The following is a 19791-nucleotide window of genomic DNA, read 5'->3' as shown; positions in this document are numbered from 1 at the left end:
GGGCGCGGCGGGCGGCGCGGCCCCTTTAAGGCTTGGCCTACGTGGCAGCCGCTAGAGCCGCCGCGGCGCAGCGAGGCCGGCCGCCGGGCACTTCCTGTGGAGGCCGCAGCAGGCGCGAGCGCCGAGGACCAGCCAGCTGAGCCCGCCGCCGCCGCCGCCATGGGCCAGAACGACCTGATGGGCACGGCCGAGGACTTCGCCGACCAGGTGCGGCCCGCCCCACAGCCCTCCAGCCCTTAGGGCCCTACGGACGCTCGCCCTCGCCGTCCTGGTTAGCTCCACGGAGAGATCGGCGGGCGTCTGGGCGGGGGTCGGCCAGGGAGGCTCCCAGGGCCCGCGGTGCTGCGCTCTGCCCTCTGCCCTCTGCACCACGGCAGCCCCTTGGGGACTCCTGGGGATGGGGATACTCAGTGTGCGCCCCGCTGCCCTCCGTCCGGGACCATGCTGCCCCTCCCTCTTCTCGTGGACTCTGCCCTGGTTGCCCGGCCTGGGTCCACGACGCCGGAGGAGAGGAGCCTGTCCCTCGGCTCTCTTTCCCTAGTGTACAGGTGGCGAGTGAACCACAGGGAAGGCCTGGGACGAGCTTGGGCCCGAGCGATTAGCCGGGCAGGATTAGAGCCCGAAAGAGGCGCAGGTGGCACCCACTTTTTAAAATTAAGTTCGACAGGAATGGGGTGGGAGTTGTGTAGGTGTGAGCCTTTAACTCCTGAAATTACACCGTTAGGTCTGCGAAGTAATAATGGAGCCTGAACTAGCACTCACTGTAGGCTGAGTGGTGCCGGGCCCATCCGCCAGCCTGTTCTGGTTCACTTAGTGTGTTCGTGGCTGTCGGTGATGCGAGGAAGCATTTTGTGGCCTAGACTACTAGAAGCTTGAGTATGTGTGAGCATCTTCAAATGAGCTGTGGGTCAAATAAGCTTCTCTACCCCTCCTTCGGAGGGGAGTCATCTCTATACATTCGGTTCTGTTGAACTGCTTTCCTGTGAACTGATATTTTTTAAGTCATTTTCACCCCCTTTGGAAAAGGTTTTTTTTTTTTAAGGTCATGATTTTGCGTTAAAGACACAACCTTAAGATTGTATTCATCACAAAGACACAAAAGTTCTCAAGGACCGAGGTGTCTTCCTCATGTGCTGGGTTCCATTGACATAATTGTCAGTGACCCAGTTTTATCTCCCTGAGTAGCAGCTCTCTAAGAAGATGGCTCCGTAGCCAGGGGAAGTTTGTGAGCTGCTGCTCACCTCACAATCTTCTGCTGGAAACCCCTCCATTTTGCAAGTGGATTTCACAACCTGACCCAGATAAAATTTCTCCAAGCAGCTGCCAACAACCGAATGATAGATTTCAACTAGAGGAAAAGTTCATTTTTAGTGAAGTCCCCCTTGCATTTTGTTTTGATTTAAGCGAAAGCAGCCAAATTTTGGGACTGGACACTTTTGTGGGGAACACAGTGTCCACCTCCACCAAGTGTTTGGTTTAGGCTCTTGGACTTGGCAGTGGCCATCACCCAGGAAGAAACTCTGGGTCTCCTACTGCAAGCCTGGTGTTCAGGGCAGCTTGCATCCCAGGCCTGGAGTTACATTTTAGCTACACATCAGTATGAAGATGCCAGTGCTGCAGATTGCCTGTTGCTTAAAACCAGAATTCCCAATGAGTGTCTGCAGAAGCTGGCAGGGATTAGCCTCAGAGTCCACCTGGAAGATAGCGGAGGATACCACAGGAGCGTCTGTGAGGCGGCTGGGAGATGTGACTCCTGCTCTTCTGAACTAGTGTCAGGACCTGTGTTGCCAGTGAGCAGGCAACAGGGATCCTTCCACAGGCTTCCCTGTGGCCTCAGTGTGACCAGTCCTGGGAGCTTTTGTGTTGAATATTCATCTGTCACATAGAGGAAGGTGCTGATGGTCGAGCTTTTTAAATGAAAGGATCTAATGTGTTAGGAATCAGGTGTTAACTCTAATGTGTTGTCAGATAGTATCGCACATCCATGTTAGCTAGCCTTGTCTTTAAAAGACAAAAGTAGAACTGACTTTGCAAAAACAGATTCACCCAGAAAATCAGGCTTCTCATCTGAGACTTGGAAAAGTGTTCCTGACAGTGATGACAACAATGAGCCATTAAGTGGGCATTCCTACCTTCCTGGGAGGCTGGCCATCAAGGCTCCATCTTCCCAGGGCCACAGAGGTTTGTCATGATCTGCACAGTTCTGGTCTTGTTACCCGAGGTCAGCATCCCCATATGTTGGTAGAACTCATCCTTTTCTTTTAGTGTGGTGGAGGCTGGTCCCTTGGGATATACACAGCCGGGGCTCTCCTGGCAGGCTCCTGTGAGCTACATCTCTGCCCTGGCATTGAGCTCCTTGCCCTTGGCAGCCAGGGAAAGTGTTCTCTTGCTCCCAGGAAGCCAGGCCCTGAAGAAAGTGCTGAGATCCAGGAGGTAGGCCTTCAGAAACCCTAAGAAACCAGGTGGGAAAGAGCTGGGAACCCAAAATCAGACCCGTGTCCTGTGGCTGCTGCTTGATTCAAGCTAGACAGATTGTAGCTTCCAAGTAAATCTACACCAGGAACATTAGTGCTTAATGGAGTCTGCCTCATGGCTGTTACCAGGGTGACAGGAAGGCTACACTGGGGGGCCTTCATTTCCCAGTGTGGACTTTGGTGTGTTGACCTATCCTTAAGGGTGGCAGAACTAGACCAAGGAGCTGCTGTGGGCCTTTGTTGAAGTAGTGCCAGAGTGGGCCTGATGAGTTCCTTACACCTATGTACTTGTTTACTTGTGATTAACACCATATGGCCTGGGTAGTGCCTGGTGGGGGTGGAGGGGCCGGCGGGCGGTGGCTGAACCTTACCTTTCCCAGTGCTTTGTCTTGTACCTCTGAGACCTTAAGGATTGGGGTAGCTGACTCATGGCTCTGCTTGCTGGTCTTGACTGGAGGTTGAACAGTGCCCCCTTCTGGGGAAGTGTGGTAGAAACATGGGAGACTTGGTAGAGCCTGGAAGATGAGGCCCAGTCCTCACTGTCTTTGGCCCTCTTGTTACTGCTCTAGTCTTTAGAAAAAGGAAGGTGGTCTTGCAGCTCCTATGCCCGTGGTGCATTGGATACCTATATACAGTACTTGGGGGTATTTTCTAGGGGACCTAGAGTCCAGGGGAGCCACCAAACTGTTGAGCTGCCTGCCTGCCTGTTGCTGCTCTCAGCTCCTGAGCTTGTGGGTCTTTTGAACAGGCAGGAATCTAATGTGACGTTTCCTTAAAGTTCTCCCAAATTGAGGGTGGCAGCTGCCCTGGATCCATTGTTCTGAACATGAGAAGGTTGGTGTTGCTGCTCTGTGTGTTGGCAGCAGCACTCCCGGTGTGATCCTGACCTGTTTCCTGGGTCCTGTCTCAGGACAGATAGGATTATGTCCTAAATCCCCTCAGTCCTCTCACATGATGACCCCCCGAGACAGACTTGACCCTCCTCATTTTTGTTTAATTTTTGCATGTGTATGAGTATTTTGCCCGAGTGTATGTCTATGTACCACTTGTGTGCCTGATGCCCAGAGAGGCCATATGAGGGCATTGGATCCCCAGGAACTAGAGTTACAGGTGGTTGTAAGCTAACATGTGGGTGCTGGAACCACACTTGGGTCTTCTGAACTCTTCATTACTGAGCCATTTCTCCAGCCCCTCTTCTCATTTCTTAAGCTGCTGGGCTGCTTTACTGCCTGTTAGCACATCCTGCTTGTTTGCAAAGCTTATGAGAAGCCTGTTTGTCAAGGTGGGTTGACTTGACTGCCTTTCTTCCCACAAGCTTTCCTCATCAGCACCCACCACTGGCTTTTCCAGGCTCTGCAGTGAGAACTGTGGTTATGGAGTTTCTTTGCTCTTGGTAGTTGTGGCCAGTATGAGCTGGGACTCTGGTAGGGATGTGGCTGCGGGAGCACTTTGCAGCAGCACGATGTGAGCCAGGAGCTGTGAACAACATGCACGTGAAGGGTCTGTCTTTTCTCCTGTGTTCAGATGCACATCAGAGGAGGGCTGGTGACGGGTGCCCTGTGCCCACCTGACAGACGCTTGTCTTTGGAAAGCAGAGCCCAGCAGATGGGCTTAGTTCAGCACATATTACCTGCAGCTCTGCACTTTCCCTTAGAAGCAAATCACTGCATCGGTCTCCCAGCTATGCTGGTGTGGAAGGGAGGTATGACTTGTCCCTCCCTCCATTACTGTCTTCTACTCTTTAATCCTCTTGACCCAGACACTCCAATTAAGAGGAGCAGACTCTTCGGGACGTTTTAACTACATCTAGTAGATTGTGCTGGATTGTGTTTGTAGCAATTGAGCTTCTGTGGCGAGGTTCTTGAGGGAGGAGCAGGCTGCAGCAGGGCTGGGCTGGTTCACCCAGTGGGTGCAGCCCCATTGTAATTGTGCCGGGGAACAGTTCTCATTTGGAAGCAAGTCAGAACACCTCCAGTGTCTGTGGCTGCCTGAGAGTCCACACCCTCCAGTGGTCTGCACAGCTTCCGTTAGGTACTTCACAATATGAGGGTCATTGCTCAGGCGCGCTCTGAGATCTGTGGTGGTGGTGGTGTTTACTCTCTGATAGGATATTGGTGATTGCATCACTGCTGGCGTATTTCTGGAACACAAGGGCCATGAGGCAGAAACTGGGAGGATAAATGGTGTCACTTGTCCTTCACCTAACAAGATGTTGTGTGTGTGTGTTCTCTATCAGGGCCCTAAAACTTAAGCACATTTGGAATCTCTTTTCTTCTTGTATTTATTGTGAGATTGGGTCTCTATGTTGCGAAACATAGTCTTGAAATACTAGGCTCAAGTTAAGTGATCCTCCTGCCTCAGCTTCCCTAGAAGCTGCCATTGCAAGCATTGTGTCATCATGCCTGGCTATTTTCCCTGTTTTAAAGCATGTCTTCTCTTTTTACTCTTACAGATTTTTTTCACTCTGCAAGTTGGGAAGGAATCTTAGCAGCTAGTAATTGTGTGGTCCTTACTTGTTGAAGGGTAACAACCCCCCACCTAGCCTCCCAAAGTCACTGGCTCACTGTGCCGGGGGCACATTGCTGCCCAGGGTCAGACAAGGTTGGACAGGGTGAAAACAGTGGCCTGAGTACCTGTGCTCTGACTCCCAGAGCTGCTGGCTGGTCTCTGTGGTGCCATCAGTGTGGCTTCTGCCGTCTCTTCAGGAGGGCTGAGTAAGCACGTGCAGACACACACCAGGGGCACAGGCTGTGTGTCTGAAGGATGTGGGCATCAGTGCTGTGACTTTTTTTGCCGTTCCTTGTCCCAGGTGCAGCTTGTCTGTTCTGCTGACCAGGCCAGACCTGGACAACCCCTTCGTGGGCTAAAGGCTGAGCTGATCCGACCACCCAGGTGCTCTGCAGCTGAGATGGCAGCTTTAGCAGTGTCTTGGGCTTTGAAGCAGCTTTTTAAAGTGCTGAGAATTCGGAAAAACTCCTTATATACATCCTCATCAATTTCAGCAGCTGGTCAATAGCGCATGCTCACTCTGCTGCCCTGACGGGGTCAGATTCTGCCCTTTAGACTCTTCTTGACACGTCAGTCCATGGGTAGCTCCTTGATCTTTCTCCTGGGCCTCCATGCTATCCTTGGATTTCTTTCACCTGCGGCTCAGTTCTCAAGAGAAGTATGAAAAAGTATGGGGTTCACTTACATGGCATTTGCACCTAGCTTCAATAGGGTGTGCTGGCCTCCTGATCAAGCCATCAAAATGCCATCTTCACAGGGACAGAAGGGAGCCATGGGTGTGCGTTACAGAACTGCCCTTTGCTGGTGATTTGCACACTTGAGTTTCACTGCAGTCATTGTCAGTCTCTCATATTGGCAGTTTTAACCTTGCTTTGGGTCATACAGGCTGTGAGAACATCCCAGGGCTTTCTAGCCCATAGAACAACTGTTCATCTGTACCACAGTTCCCCATAGGATATTGAACTTTCTGGAAGGATTTTGTTGGAGTGGGAAATGGTGGCAACAATAGAGGCATTTATTTTGGTGCCACAGTTGGGAATGCTGCTTGTGGCATCTTGTGGGTGGGCGTCAGGGGTGCTCTGCTGATCTGTATTCTTGAGTGCTGGGGAGAACCCTGGATGTGAGGGTCTGAGGTGTGAGAATCCCTGGGCTGGAAGATCTCAGAGAGCCTTTCAGAAAGTGTCTGTGCCTTCGACTTGTTAATGCCCCTCACTGGGCATGGAAACTGTGTGTCTTAAGGCATTTCTCCGATGGCTCTGGAGCACAGCTGGTAATAGTACTGGACATTGCCTTATGGTTCTGTGCCAGATGCATGTGATGATGTCTTTTTCTCTGGGACTGGGTGTTGGATCATCACATGTGTCCAGACTTAAGAGGGAGCACCTAGAACAGATGCCGAGTACTACATCTGCCCTGGGAAGGCACTGGAGCTGCTGAGAGCTGGCTTCTCTCCCTGCCCTGCTGCCCACATAATGAGGCTGCAGCCACTCACCAGTGTGTTCTGTGATCCTGCAGTTCCTGCGAGTCACCAAGCAGTACTTGCCTCATGTGGCACGCCTCTGTCTGATTAGCACCTTCTTGGAGGATGGCATTCGCATGTGGTTCCAGTGGAGTGAGCAACGTGACTATATTGACACCACGTGGAGCTGTGGCTACCTGTTGGCCTCATCCTTCGTATTCCTCAACCTCCTGGGACAGTTGAGTAAGTGGTTCTGAGCCTCTTTAGTATTCTTCTGGGCCATCCTGTTCCCTTGAATGATACTTTCCAAACTTGTGGTTGTTGGCCATTGAGAAGCTACATACGTACATGTATGCCTACAGGCCAGAAGAGGGCACCAGATCTCATTACAGATGGTTGTGAGCCATCATATGGTTGCTGGGAATTGAACTCAGGACCTCTGGAAGAACAGCCACTGCTCTTAACCTCTTAACCATCTCTCCAGCCCTTCTGAGCTTTTGGATGAATGGTCCTTCCCAGTCTTGTGCTCATTTCTTTTGCTATAGACACATGCCTGGTGTGGTGACTCACACCTTTAATGCCAGCATTCAGGAGGCAGAGGCAGGTAGGGGCTGCCTCAATTTTGAGTTCAAGGCCAACCTGGCCTATGTAATAAAGCAAGTTCTAGGGCAGCTGGGTCTATATTGTGAGACTCTGTCTATAAATAAACAAAAAAGCTGGACATAGCCCCTGCTTTGTAAATGTTAGATGCTAGGAGATGCTAGAGCCTGGGCGGTTAAGGCAATCAAAGAAGGAGGTGCCCAGAAAGGACGAAAGGTTTTAGTTAGCAGAGAACCAAGGAATTTGGATTCACATCGATCTTCTGACAACCCATCTTCCGGGGGCAGCTTTCTTACCTTTGCATGTTTGGAGGTGAGAAAGGACTTGTGCTTTTAAGCATTGCTGGATGTGCTCCATAGTGGAGCAGTCAGTCCTGCACTGGTGGCCCTTGGCACAAGGAGCTGTGGCTCTCCACAGCAAAGTATGGTCCGGACTAGTGTTCTTCAGAAGCTGGGCAGGCTCCAGGGCATGGGCCTTGCCTGCCATTAAGGCTCTGGGAAGGTGCTTTGCTTGGGGTGCTGCAGCTCAGCAGCACTGGAACAGAGGTGTCTTGTTGCCCTGGATACACCGCAGCCCCTAACTCTGTCCTCTTTCTAGCTGGCTGTGTTTTGGTGCTGAGCAGGAACTTCGTGCAGTATGCCTGCTTTGGGCTGTTCGGAATCATCGCACTGCAGGTACACAGACACCTAGTGGTTCTCACTTGGGGTACATGGGGCGTGGGGTAGGTCTTGCTTTGCTTTGGTGGAGCTGTGTATTGTGTCTGGCATCTTCCCCTTGCTGTGTAGTTGGCTGTCCAGAGCACTTTTCCTTTGGGAGAAGTGGCTAGTCTTTCTTCCTAGCTAGGGTTTAGGAGCAGATGGTCTCAAACAGGTGCTAGCCATAGGTACTGAGCCATCATTCCCTTTATCCTGAACTGCTGTGACAGACGTAGGCCACAGATTGGCTGCAGCTGTATGTACGTGAACTGAGAGTCACTGCATTTGACAAGTAAGAATGCCTAATTACCCAGAGTGGCATGCTTAAGCAGGTTAGTTCAGCTGTACTGGTGGTCTTGCAGTCGCTTTGTGTTCTAGGACATTACAGCACAACTTTGATAGTCAAACAGGTTCAGAGGTCACACTGTGCTCTGTTAGAAATACTGAGCCAAGTTGTCCCAGTGATCTGCCTTCCGTGTCTTAAATAGTTTGTACGTCTTATGTTCTTATTCCATTGGATGATCCTGCCTCATATTGTTATGAAATCTATAGATATTAGTGTGAACATGCTAATTGTTTTCTCTCTGTTCCTTCAGACAATTGCCTACAGCATTTTGTGGGACTTGAAGTTTCTGATGAGGTAGGTGCATTTTGGGTGGTAAGAGTAGAGTCCTTGGCCCTCTCACCTGAGCACCTGTAGGCTAGTGCCACCTTCTGTAGTACCCACTGTGCCTCTGAGAAGCAGGGTTTCAATGGGCACAGCAGAGCTTTCCCCCACAGCTGGAATCCTGGCTTGATAGTGAGGGGTCCTGTCTTCTGTATCGCATGGGTGTGTGGACTGAGGGTTGAGGAGAAGTGGGTAGAGACCAGGGCTTGGTTCCATGTGCATCCAGGTTCAACTTGTTGGTTTAACTTGAGGCTGTTCCTTTGTACTCAGACCAGTCTGGTCCCATTGAGTGGTGGTTTGTTTTAGAGAAAGGGAAGGGTGGGCTTTGGTGTGCTCTGGCTTGGTGGACAGATACCTGGTAAATGTAGGTGACATTTCTATTCCTCAGGAACCTGGCTTTAGGAGGAGGTTTGCTGCTGCTCTTGGCAGAGTCCCGCTCAGAAGGGAAGAGCATGTTTGCTGGTGTTCCCACCATGCGTGAGAGCTCCCCCAAGCAGTACATGCAACTTGGAGGACGGGTCCTGCTGGTCCTGATGTTCATGACCCTCCTTCACTTTGATGCCAGCTTCTTTTCTGTGAGTACCCCAAGCCATGTGCTACCTGTCAGCACAGCTGTGCCTGAGCACAGCCTGAGATGAGCCCATGCTTGTAAATGAGCCTCCCCAGCCCTGCTAGGGAGAGAGGCCAGTGCCCTCTCTGCAGACTCCTGACTTCTCTACTTCAGAGTTCAATTTACACTGTTGGCCAATACATTCTGGTTTTTATATGTCACACCTTAGAAGTTGGCAGAAGGGCATTGTTGGAGGAGGGGGAGGAGTGTTTTCCAGCATGGGTGTCTAGGTGGGTGTAGATGAACTGAGCTCTCAGAGTTATGATAGAGACCAGGGTAGCACTTCAGCTTTTACTCATCTTCCCCAAATATTTTACACTGAAATATGGTGTTTGGAGGCTGAGAGGTGGCTCAGTGGCTAAGAGTGGTTTCTCTGCGACCAGTTAGGACCAGAGTTCAAATCTTAGCACGAGAGTAACTGGTCTAGACTAGTTACTAGCAAAGACTGTAATCTGGCCTTTGAGGAGAGCAGAGGCAGGATTGTTCAGATTGCTGCTTCTACCCTAGCTGAAATGAGCCCTAGGTTCAGAGAGAGACCCTTCTTCAAAAAGGAATAGCTAGAGAGCGATAGAGGATATCCAACACCCTCTTCTGGCCTCCATCCTCCTGCACATATACTCAAACACAAATACAAACAAATCTTTTTTCTTTAATGTTGCTTGGCCAGATGTGGCACAGACCTGAAATTTTAGTGCCTAAGAAGCAGAGGCAGGAGGATTGTAAGTGCAAGGCTAGTTGGGGTTACATAGAGACCCTGAAAAATTATCTTTCATTCTCTACTACATGGCTAGAGAACTTTTCACATGTTCCCACATTTTCCTTGTTACAAATTCAGTCTTTGCACCCTTGTTTTACTGTAAACAATCAGGATCAAAAGTAGCCATGTATCAACCTGAATGCTTTGCTGCTGATAGGTTTCTTCTGCCAGATAGAAGTTCTGTATTCTGTAAGGTCCTAGGTATGGGCACAGTGCAGCTGAGTTCACTGCAACTTCTTTCTTTCATTATTATTTTGTTTTTTCAAGACAAGTTTTCTCTGTGCAGCCCTGGCTGTCTTGGAACTTACTCTGTAGACCAGGCTGGCTTAGAACTCACAGAAATCCACCTGCTTCTACCTCCTGAGTGCTGGGATTAAAGGTGTGCGCCACAATGCCAGACCTTCATTTCAGTTTTCTAACAAGAATGGCCTTTGCTCTGTTTTACAAACCCTTGTTTCATGTTTACTGTTCATACTGCAACAGGATGCTGGCCAAGGCCACTGAACACTACCAGCGAAGTCCCAGTCTTTCCTTTGTCTTCTCAGCTCCTCCCAGAGTGGCTGTTGTTGCTCCATTTATGGCATTATGCTCCTCTAAATGTCTCCAGTTTCTGACCGTTACCCTGTTCCACAGTCTGGTGCTACTTTAGCAACAGCCTCACTTCTTGACACCAGTTTCCCGAGTTCATTCTCTGTTGCTGTAACTGAATACCACAGAAGGGGCAGTTTCCAGAGAAGGATGTTTTATTTAGTTACGGCTCTGGAGGCAGGGAAGCCCAAGGTGAAGAGGTCATATCTGGTGAGGGTCTTGTAAGAACTCTGTAGAGTACCGGCGGAATACAGGGTATCATAGGATGAGACTGAGGAATAAGCCTTCATTCACAGCCTAATTACTCACCAAAGTCCTAACTGGCAAACACCACTGACAGGATTTGGGGGATTTTCCAACACATGGTATTTGGGGAGTACATGTAAAGCCATAGCATCTTTAATATAGAATTCTTGGAAGTTCAGTACTTAGTATGTTTTAGGGTTTGTGTGCTCCCTCTGCCTATAGTTTTCAACTCTCATGTCCTGGTGAGAGTTATACAAGTGTGCACAGCTTTCTTCCGGACCTTTAATCTGAATGTTTTCCCTTTGAATCTGTGCAGATCGTCCAGAACATTGTGGGCACAGCTCTGATGATCTTAGTAGCCATTGGTTTTAAAACCAAGCTGGCAGCTTTGACTCTCGTCGTCTGGCTGTTCGCCATCAACGTATATTTCAACGCCTTCTGGACAATCCCAGTCTATAAACCCATGCATGACTTCCTGAAATATGACTTCTTCCAGACCATGTCAGTGATTGGAGGCCTGCTCCTGGTGGTGGCTCTCGGCCCAGGGGGTGTCTCCATGGATGAGAAGAAGAAAGAGTGGTAACAGACAGATCCCTCCCCTCCCTGCCTGAGGCACAAGGCCCTGGACTGGTTCAGGGTAGAGTCAACAAACTGCCAGCATTTATGTGTCCTCTTCCCTTCCCTTCCCTTGGTAAAGGCACAGATGTTTTGAGAACTTTATTTGCAGACACCTGAAAATTGAAGGTAAAATCTGCTTTGGAAACAGTCTGGAGTCTGACTGTCCAGGGCTGGCCAACTGGATGGTCATTCCTTAGCCAAGGCTTCAAGGAGACAGTTTGGTGGGCTATGGCCTCATTCCTGTCTTTGAGTTTCTTTTGGGGGTTGAGGACCTTCAGGTTGTACTGAGCTGTACTTTATCATTCAGAGCAGTTTCCCTTTTAGTTTTACGTTTACATCCTTAGCTCAAATTACTAAATGACTTAGGATGGTCCAGCCAAACACCAAACAGTTAAAACCTCCAGTTCAGAATCCTACCAGTGGCCCCAGCATTTTATAGGATCAGTGAAAATGATAGAGAAACCCCAAGCCTAGAGAACAGAACAGTATTGGAGAGGTGGCTGCTACTGCTGGCCCAGGTCCTTGATGTCAGCTGGCTGAATGCTGTTTACTGGGTAAAAGGTACCCTGGGAGTTTTGATGGCTCCAAGCAGGGCTGGGGTCAGGGACAGGAAGTTATTGGAAAGCTGCTGGTTTGGGTACTGCTATCCCCTCAAGCCTGGTGGTGGGAAGGGCAGGAGAGCAAGCTGCTCATGGGATTGCCCACCATGGAACCAGCCTGGGGAGCAGTAATGCCATGGGGCCCAAGTGAGGAGCTCCAGTACTGAAGACACCCAGGCTTAACCCAGTTACCTCACACTTGACCTTCTCAGAGCAAGACCTAGACCCCACAGGTCGTGTTCACCCCAGCTTAACTTCCTGTTCCAGGCTGAGTTTACCCCATCGACAGCCCTGATGCCACCATTTCCCTAAGGCTGTTGCTTGCTCAGATTTTTGTCAACTTGCTCTGCTGGATGCAGCCAAGATACTTTTTACAATTTGTGATGCCTTACCAATTTGATCTCAGTCCTGTATTTAAAGTTTTCTAACATTGCCTTACACCGTGTTTCTCTTTTTGGGGGTTCGGGGGGGATGTTTAATGCTGTGGTCCTGCTCATTTGCATGGTAGTGCCAAGAGGGTAGTTGGGCTCCTCCTGGACTTCCCCTAGGTCTATTGGAGAGAACAGGTAGACAGGCTTAGAACCCCTGGAGGGGAGCTGGCAGCTCACCTCACCCTTGGGTGCAGTCCTGGAGGTCCTTTCTGGCATCAGCTGGGTAGGCAGGACTGTGTCCTCTGAGTCATCTTTGGTCAATCCTGCCTCTTCCCCTTGCCTCACTGGCTCTGCAGTCTGAATCTACATTCTCAACACCCAGCCCGTGTTCCGCAGCCTTACGGCCTGCCTACTCCTCCCTTTGTGAGTTCCAGCAGTGGCTCAGGCCATGACATTTCCTTACCAACCAGTCCCTTGACAAACAGAGCTGTCTCTGTACACCGACCTGCTCCGTTACTTGCAGTGGCAGCTCCATGATATTCCAATTTGTGGAATAGGGCGCAGACTCTAGGAGGCAGGTGCATGCCTCTCGGCAGTGGCCCCCATCCCAAGGGTGCCCTGGCCCATCCACCAGCTTTCTGTGGGTAATGCCTGGGATGGGAGAAAAAAAAATCTACACATTGGTTTGGCAAAAATGGTTTCTGAAAATGCTTTAGCTTTATGTGGGAATAGGTATAAACCTCATTTTTATGCTGTATTTTATATCTTAGTTGTGTTTGAAAATGTTTTGATCTTTGGAAACATCAAAATAAATAATGGCATTTGTGGTATATAGTGTGATCCTATGTGGTGACCAGCTAGGGTGGGGGCCTGGCCAAGCTCAGGGTGCTACAGTGAGCTACATCAGCAAGGGTCACTGAAGACCACAGAAAAGCCATGCAGAGAGAGAAGTCAAGTCCCTGCTGCTGCCATCTTCTGAACAGAACCTCCAGGCCCACTCTGGGCAACAGGCAATGTCAGGACATCAGTGGTCAGTTCCAAGGATACCCAGAGAGGCTTTCTCTGTACACTTCATTTCCCCAGCTGCTTAAAGGAACTGAAGTTCTTGGGCTTGTGGTGATGATGGCTCTTGAACTTCTTGGTCAACGAGGTGAACTGCTTCTGTGAAAGCAGAAAATAGTGACTAGGGCCTTTGCAAGACTACAGGGAAGGTGCTGTGTGTCTAAGGCTGAAGAGCAGTCTGCTTTCTCGACAAGTTTTCCCTCCTCTGCTGGGTCAGTGTGGGGCCAGGGAGAGGGCAGCACAGTTCACTAGACTGTCCACCCTGCTTCTCTGACAGAATCCTCATTCCTGCCTCATAGACAAGTGGTGCCCGGCAGCTAAGTTCCCTGACTCCTGTGTACCCAGCTCAGAGCTGAGAAGCCATTGGTCAGGACCTGCTCCTAGACACCTGACGTGGCCTTGGCTTCCATATTTATAGGCTGTTACCTGACAGTGCACTTGAAGAATTTGCTAAAACCATGAGGAGCACTAGCTGTCCAGCCTCACTCAGCCTGGGCAGTGTAGCCCTCCTGACCTCAGCACTTCGAGGCACACCACTCACCTTCTTGAGTTTACAGCCCCTCTTGTGGTCCACTCTGGCCTCTCTTCTTTCCCCAGTGCCCTTCTCTCTTGACTGCTTTGGCGTCTCTTCCTCTTGGTCTGTCAGAAAGTCTTCAGGAGTGGTGTTCTCAGGCTTGCCCAGATCTTTTTTTGTGAATAGCTCAGCTGGAAGGAACAAACAGCCTGGCTGAGCTATGCCATAGGTAAAAAGCACCACTTTCCTGGGAAACATGACTAACAGCAGGACCACAAGAAACCTAGCAAGAGACAAACATGAGGGCAGGAACCAGGTTGTACCTACTTACGTGGGTATAGATCTGTCATGCTGTCATCACTCAAGGATCCTCCCTCGTCACTGGAAGCTGGCTCCCAGAAAGCTGTTCTGTGGTCAGGTAGCCCATCTCTGTCCATGTGGTCCTCCCTCTTCCTCTTCTTGTGCAGGAGGCAGGCAGGAACATACTCCACACCTTGTTTCTGACACTCCTCATCTAAGAGACCAGCAAACTTAACACTGGTGCCCTCTTGGTGCAGTTAAGCTATGGGTTGTATTGTGGTAGGGCTCTATTCCTTTATCCTACTGGACATGCATGGACAACCTGGAGGCTATGGATGGAGCTCAGGGGAAGCTCCCTGGTCTCAGCTCACTCTCCTGAGCTTGGAGCTGGGATGAGACTTAACAGAGGAAGGCCTTACTAGGGTCACCACTGCTGTCCTTGGGTATTAAGGGGTCTGAGCTGCTTAGACTTCCCACTTGGTTCAGCACCATCTCCTTGGGCGGGTGACACCAGCTCTAGCCATCACTGCTCTTGGGGTGCCAGTCTAACTGGGACCTGGCATCTGAGGCCTTTTCCCCACTTCATCTCTGCCATCTGCTCCCAGGACCACTGTGGCCTTAATGAGTACCAACACGAAGTCTCCTCCCAGTGTCCTGAGCAGGCCACTCAGCTGGTGACTTCCAGCCCATCACCCTGCAGTGGTCTCACTGCTTTCTGGCTCCACCTTAGCTCTTTGATACATCTTTATAATTCTCTCTCATGGGGATCCCTGCCCAGTACCTCCCTGTCACAACCCAGAAGATGACAAAGCTAACAAGGGCATATCCAAGCCTTAGCTGCCACGTGTCAGTGCAGCCCAGGTACCAACTCCAGGAGCTCCAAGATGTGTGGGAGGAACTGGTTGTGCTGTATAGGATACAGCCTGCACATTCATTACCTTCCCATTCTCTGAAACCTGCCTGTTGGGCTGGACAGAGGTAGTGCAATCCTTGAAACCTCCCACTCATCCCCAGTCTCTGCAATATCCCACCCCCCAAAAGTCCTCCTTGCTAAGGCCTAGCTCTGCCTAACTCCTTCACCTCAGTAGCCTCCAAGTTACCTAATCTCAGTCACTTTCTTACCCTCATCATTTTGTGGTGACATGGGAGACCTTCCTTCACCTCCCTTGTCCTTAAGCTGGCCTCAACTCTCCTGGCCTGGCACTATCCTCCCTAACTTACTTGGAAGTTAAATTAGCACAGGAGTTCCTACTCTAAACCACTTGGGATGCCTTCCCACCCCTGGCTCTACCCATCAACACCTGAGGTCTGTGAGTCCCCTCATCCTCTGCAGCGTAGAGGACTGTTTGCACCAATCCAGATCCTGGAAACAGTCCCCAAGGCTCTCCTGCAGTGTCAGGTGACTATGGACCTGTCCTGAAGTTCTGGCACTACAGCCTCAGCCTGAGAGCCACCTGGAGGTGGTTCTGCAACAACAGGCCTCCACACCGTTCACCATAACTCCTCCTCGGCCCACTTCTGGCTTTATGGTGGTAAGGTCAGGAGCCACTGGCCCTCTCCTTCCTCACTGTGCAAGACCAACCAGCAATGGACAATGAAGGATGATCAAGACATCTTTCTGGCTTTTGGGGGCAGGGGACATGCATCCTAAAACCTGAACCTCCAGTGGTGACTTACATTGATGGAGTGCTCTCTGATACCTCCGGCCCCGGGCATGCCTCAGCACATGCTCTGGGGACTTGTTGATGTGCCTCAGGGTGAGTTTGCAGAACAGTTGGTACCTACAAGGCAAACAGATGGGTATGGACGGGGAGTGCACACCAAGGACCAGACTTGGTGGGCTCCACCATGACTGAAAGCTGCAAACACCTGAAGTTTTGCTGAGGATGCTCTGCATCTAGTCAGCTACACAGGCGTACTTTCAAAAACAGCTTCCCAAACAATTCCACTCAGCATCTGGGATTAAGGACCCAGATTGTTACCCAAGAAAAAGAAACCGCAGTTTCACACTGCTCCAGGGTGCGTGTATGGGGAAACGGCTGAGGGAGTTCCATGTGAGGATATATCAACCACACAGTCATGGGGTCCCCAAACGGTGAAAGTGGTACTGTCCAGCCTGGCCTCGGGTGACGTGTCAGTGGAAGGTCATTATATGCTCGGAATAGGGGGCACAGGTTCTGCACCCAGGCGTTGGCCGGCCCTCTACGTACGGATTCTTTGTGCTGGGCACGATGTGTGGCTCGAACGCTGTGTAATCGAATTCCGAGGAGGCTCTGGACAGTCGCTGGTACTTCTTGCCGCGAGTGTAGACCTGAAGCTCCGACAGACGACAGGGTAGCTCATGGCCAGTTAGGGAGCAGCGCACCTGTGGGTGGGCCGCGTGTCAGCAGCTGGTTTTTGCCAGCCCCGCCCTTCTCCTACACTGTCTCCGGGGTCCCACTGCTCTCCGGGCACAGTACTCCCGGGTCCCACTCCTCCCCGGCACGGTCCCCCGGCTCCTTCCGGGTCCCGTTCCTTCCTGGCCCTATCCTCCCCGGCACGGTTCTCCCCGGACCTTGTGAGTGTTGGGCAGCAGCCTCAGGCTGGGGTGCTGGCGCAGGAAAGCCCGCACATCAGCGGGTAGTTCGTCCATGATCTGAGTTGCCCATCTGAGGCCGCTGCGACCACGTGGGGCAGAGCGCCGATCCGGAAGCAGATTTCTCGGTCCCGGAAGTGCTCAACGATGGCCGCCGTGAGGGCTCTCTCTGTGCTGCGGCAGCGGATGACGCGGTGGCCCCAATGGTCCTGCGCGGGGCTGGTAAGCGCGGGACCGGGGAGGACCCTCCCCAAGAAGAGGGGCCGGGAGGATCGAGCCCAGAGTGGAATGGGGCTGAGGAAGACCCTGTCTAAGGGGACTTTGCCCGGGGTGGAGCAGGGCCAGGGTGGACCCAGCCTAAGAGGACCTAGCCTGGGGTGGTGCGGGGTCGGGAAGGCCCCTGTCCCGGACCTAGCCCGAGGTTGAGCGGGACTGGGTTGGACAGTGCCAGGTGCTTGCACTTGGCGGCCTTGAGGTTCCCGAGCTTAGCCCCGCGGCTGTTCGGTCCCTGCAGGCCCCCCTCCGCGTTGCCAGAAGGAGCGTCCTCGGGCTTTCTTTCCGCTCAGGTGAGAAGGGCTCAGACCTGGTTGCGGTTGGGACACCTGCCTTCATTCAGCCCGCAGTGGTCTACTAGGTGGTACTGGGAGCGGACTGAGCACAGGTGCTATTAATTGCCCTTTTCCCTACATCCTCTGTGGGCATAACCGAAGTCTTGTGGTGAATTGGCCACCCAGTTCTGTTTGTTCTAGGGCTTCTGACCCCATGCTGGTATTGTAAAACTCCCTCCAGGGATTGTCTGGAGGCCAAACAGGTGTAGCAGTTCTACTGCTGAAGCAGCCGCCGCTAAAGCAGAGGACGACTCTTTTCTCCAGTGGTTCCTGCTTCTTATCCCTGCTACTGCTTTTGGCCTGGGGACCTGGCAGGTGAAGACAGGGGTCTAATTTATTAGATGTCTCTGAGCCTTGGACCCCACTGCTGTTTGCTTAGCTCATGTTGTTTCTGTAGGTCCAGCGTCGGAAATGGAAGCTCAAACTAATTGCAGAATTAGAGTCTCGAGTCATGGCTGAACCCATCCCTCTGCCTGCGGAGTGAGTGCGGCTGCCCACCCAATCCATCCCACTTACAGCAGCAGTTGGGGCCCTGGCTTGTTAGGTGTCTTCTCAGTAATTTCTTTGTCCTTAGGCAGGAGCCCTCAAAATTTCCCACTAGACTGGCTGCTGATTGCCTTTATGAAGCTGCCAAAGGGCATGGAACGTAAATAGGAAAGATGTATTTTTCGATGCCAGATTTCCCTTTTCTGGTCCTGAAGGATCGCCCCATAGTGACAGTTCCTTGTAGCATTGGTGGGCGATAATGCAGGTATCAATATGGTGACAATTTTTAAAAAGTGTCCTCTAATTATTTTTGTACTGCTCTCTTGAATTTGCAACAAGGGTTAACTCAGGATAAGTAACAGGTGGAGTTTAGACTCACGTTTTGTTAATTTATGTAAAGTAGCCATACAGGAACACATACTTCCCTTGAAAAGCTGGGTTTGGTAGCACAGATCCACATACTCTTGTGGCATCAAAGGCTGATGCTGAGATCACACCTCTGGAGGACACAACCTGTATGTAATCTGATGAGCCTCACTGAGCCTTTCTTACCCTTCCTGCCTGGTGGGCTTGGTAGCTTGCAACCTACTTAGAGGATTCTGACAAGCCTTGCTTACCTACAGCCCTTACCCCTTCCCCTTGTAGCCCAATAGAACTGAAACATCTGGAGTACAGGCCAGTGAAGGTCAGGGGGCACTTTGATCACTCCAAAGAGCTGTACATGATGCCTCGGACCATGGTGGACCCTGCCCGAGAGGCCCGTGATGCTGGCCGAATCTCCTCCTCAGCGGAAAGTGGGGCCTATGTAGTTACTCCTTTCCACTGCTCTGACTTGGGGTGAGTAGGCCATGCCTGGGCCTGGCAGTTTCTCACTGTGCTCAACCTACCTTTAGACCCTTGGGGATCCACTGGATCCAACTAATACTGCCTGACAATTTTCAAGATCTCTAATTCTGACATTAAACAGTTTTTCTTAGCCAGTTCATTGATAGGGTTTGAGTCACTGAGGCTTAGCAGTGTTGGACTGGATATATGGAACAAATACATGTTGAACTGTCCTATAGATGTTGCAGTGACCATTAGTGATGATCTGTACTGGAATCCTTCCTCACCCCAAGGGACACTTTTATTATTGCTCCAGAGTCACCATCCTGGTTAACAGAGGATTTGTCCCCAAGAAGAAAGTGAATCCTGAGACCAGACAGAAAGGCCAGGTAAGATAAGGCCCTTCAGTCTGGAAGATTACAGTTAAGTCATTCATTCTCCACAAAGGACTCCTGTAAAAAGCAATCTCACCTTCCTTTGTAGGTTCTTGGAGAAGTAGACCTAGTTGGCATAGTGAGGCTGACAGAAACCAGGAAGCCCTTTGTCCCCGAGAACAGTCCAGAACAGAATCACTGGCATTATCGGGACCTAGAGGCTATGGCCAAGATAACAGGCGCAGAGCCCATTTTCATCGATGCAGATTTCCGTATGTTGTGGCACCTGCCCTGGGAGAGCAAGCACTGTTGGCTATTAACTGTCCCACCTCCCCTTCTTTCCCTGGCAGGTTTTCATCCTGCAGTTTGGTATGGGGGCAGAAGGAAACCTCATAGATTCTGACAAAAGTGACTTGGAACTTATCACACAAAAATGGAAGTGCTGAGGATCACCACCAGAGGTGGAGATTAACTCCTACTGTCTCTACAGAGAGTACAACCCCTGGAGGACCCATTGGAGGGCAAACAAGAGTCACTCTTCGGAATGAGCACATGCAGTACATCATCACCTGGTTAGTCCTGCTGTCCCTTGTTACAATACCCCCCACCCATCCACTGTATAGGCTGACAACTAAATTTTCTTTCAATCACAGGTATGGACTGTGTGCAGCAACATCATACTTGTGGTTTCAAAAATTTGTGAGGCGGACACCAGGTGTGTGAAGTTAATGAACCTGTTCCTAACCAAGAGATCTACACGTAAAGTAAAATAAAGACTGTTATTTTTAAAACCCTGGCTCGGTCTCAAGACATTCTATAGGGGGACACCACCAATTTAAGCACGCTAACCCAAAT

At 50.9% G+C, this 19791-nt stretch overlaps 3 protein-coding genes across 6 annotated transcripts; 2 read left to right on the top strand and 1 right to left on the bottom strand.

The window, feature by feature from the left end:
- The first annotated feature begins 6 nt into the window (after window positions 1-6).
- Surf4 (surfeit 4) lies at window positions 7-13022 on the top strand. The gene is made up of 6 exons (XM_059259866.1): window positions 7-207; window positions 6498-6684; window positions 7639-7715; window positions 8333-8376; window positions 8792-8978; window positions 10921-13022. The coding sequence occupies exons 1-6, from the start codon at window positions 160-162 to the stop codon at window positions 11185-11187; spliced, it is 810 nt and encodes a 269-aa protein (XP_059115849.1). The 5' UTR covers window positions 7-159; the 3' UTR covers window positions 11188-13022.
- On the bottom strand, window positions 10921-16764 carry Surf2 (surfeit 2). Its single transcript, XM_059259868.1, has 6 exons — window positions 16623-16764; window positions 16279-16433; window positions 15746-15849; window positions 14100-14282; window positions 13796-13959; window positions 10921-13353 (listed from the first exon to the last, which is right to left on the bottom strand). Exons 1-6 carry the CDS (start codon window positions 16698-16700, stop codon window positions 13264-13266), a joined length of 774 nt encoding a protein of 257 aa, XP_059115851.1. The 5' UTR covers window positions 16701-16764; the 3' UTR covers window positions 10921-13263.
- Window positions 16759-19732, top strand: LOC131908832 (surfeit locus protein 1). Of its 4 annotated transcripts, none has more exons than XM_059259862.1 (9): window positions 16759-16865; window positions 17158-17209; window positions 17433-17566; window positions 17649-17731; window positions 18383-18574; window positions 18879-18951; window positions 19046-19208; window positions 19427-19508; window positions 19590-19732. In XM_059259862.1, exons 1-9 carry the CDS (start codon window positions 16791-16793, stop codon window positions 19657-19659), a joined length of 924 nt encoding a protein of 307 aa, XP_059115845.1. In that variant the 5' UTR covers window positions 16759-16790; the 3' UTR covers window positions 19660-19732. The 4 variants fall into 4 exon arrangements, with proteins under 4 accessions (XP_059115845.1, XP_059115846.1, XP_059115848.1 ...); XM_059259864.1 differs by having other exon boundaries at window positions 16818-16865; window positions 17393-17566; XM_059259865.1 differs by lacking the exon at window positions 17433-17566 and having other exon boundaries at window positions 16804-16865.
- Window positions 19733-19791: the final 59 nt, after the last annotated feature.

The sequence above is a fragment of the Peromyscus eremicus genome, chromosome 4 (genome assembly GCF_949786415.1).
Source record: "Peromyscus eremicus chromosome 4, PerEre_H2_v1, whole genome shotgun sequence".
Taxonomy (NCBI): Eukaryota; Metazoa; Chordata; class Mammalia; order Rodentia; family Cricetidae; genus Peromyscus; species Peromyscus eremicus.
Note: the sequence above shows the minus strand (reverse complement) of the source record. Positions and strands in the feature narration are given on the sequence as shown.

Bases quoted from the DNA above. Each gene is read 5' to 3' on its own strand.
- Surf2 (XM_059259868.1), bottom strand. From the start codon at position 16,700: ATGGACGAACTACCCGCTGATGTGCGGGCTTTCCTGCGCCAGCACCCC. The intron at 15,850-16,278 runs GTACGTAGAGGG...TTTGCCTTGTAG, and splicing joins GTGCCCAGCACAAAGAATCC to GTACCAACTGTTCTGCAAAC. The intron at 14,283-15,745 runs GTAAGTCACCAC...CTGGTCTCTTAG, and splicing joins TCAGAGAGCACTCCATCAAT to ATGAGGAGTGTCAGAAACAA.
- LOC131908832 (XM_059259862.1), top strand. From the start codon at position 16,791: ATGGCCGCCGTGAGGGCTCTCTCTGTGCTGCGGCAGCGGATGACGCGG. The intron at 18,575-18,878 runs GTGAGTAGGCCA...TTATTGCTCCAG, and splicing joins TTCCACTGCTCTGACTTGGG to AGTCACCATCCTGGTTAACA. The intron at 19,209-19,426 runs GTATGTTGTGGC...CTGTCTCTACAG, and splicing joins TTTCATCGATGCAGATTTCC to AGAGTACAACCCCTGGAGGA.
- Surf4 (XM_059259866.1), top strand. From the start codon at position 160: ATGGGCCAGAACGACCTGATGGGCACGGCCGAGGACTTCGCCGACCAG. The intron at 7,716-8,332 runs GTACACAGACAC...CTGTTCCTTCAG, and splicing joins TCGGAATCATCGCACTGCAG to ACAATTGCCTACAGCATTTT. The intron at 8,979-10,920 runs GTGAGTACCCCA...GAATCTGTGCAG, and splicing joins TTGATGCCAGCTTCTTTTCT to ATCGTCCAGAACATTGTGGG.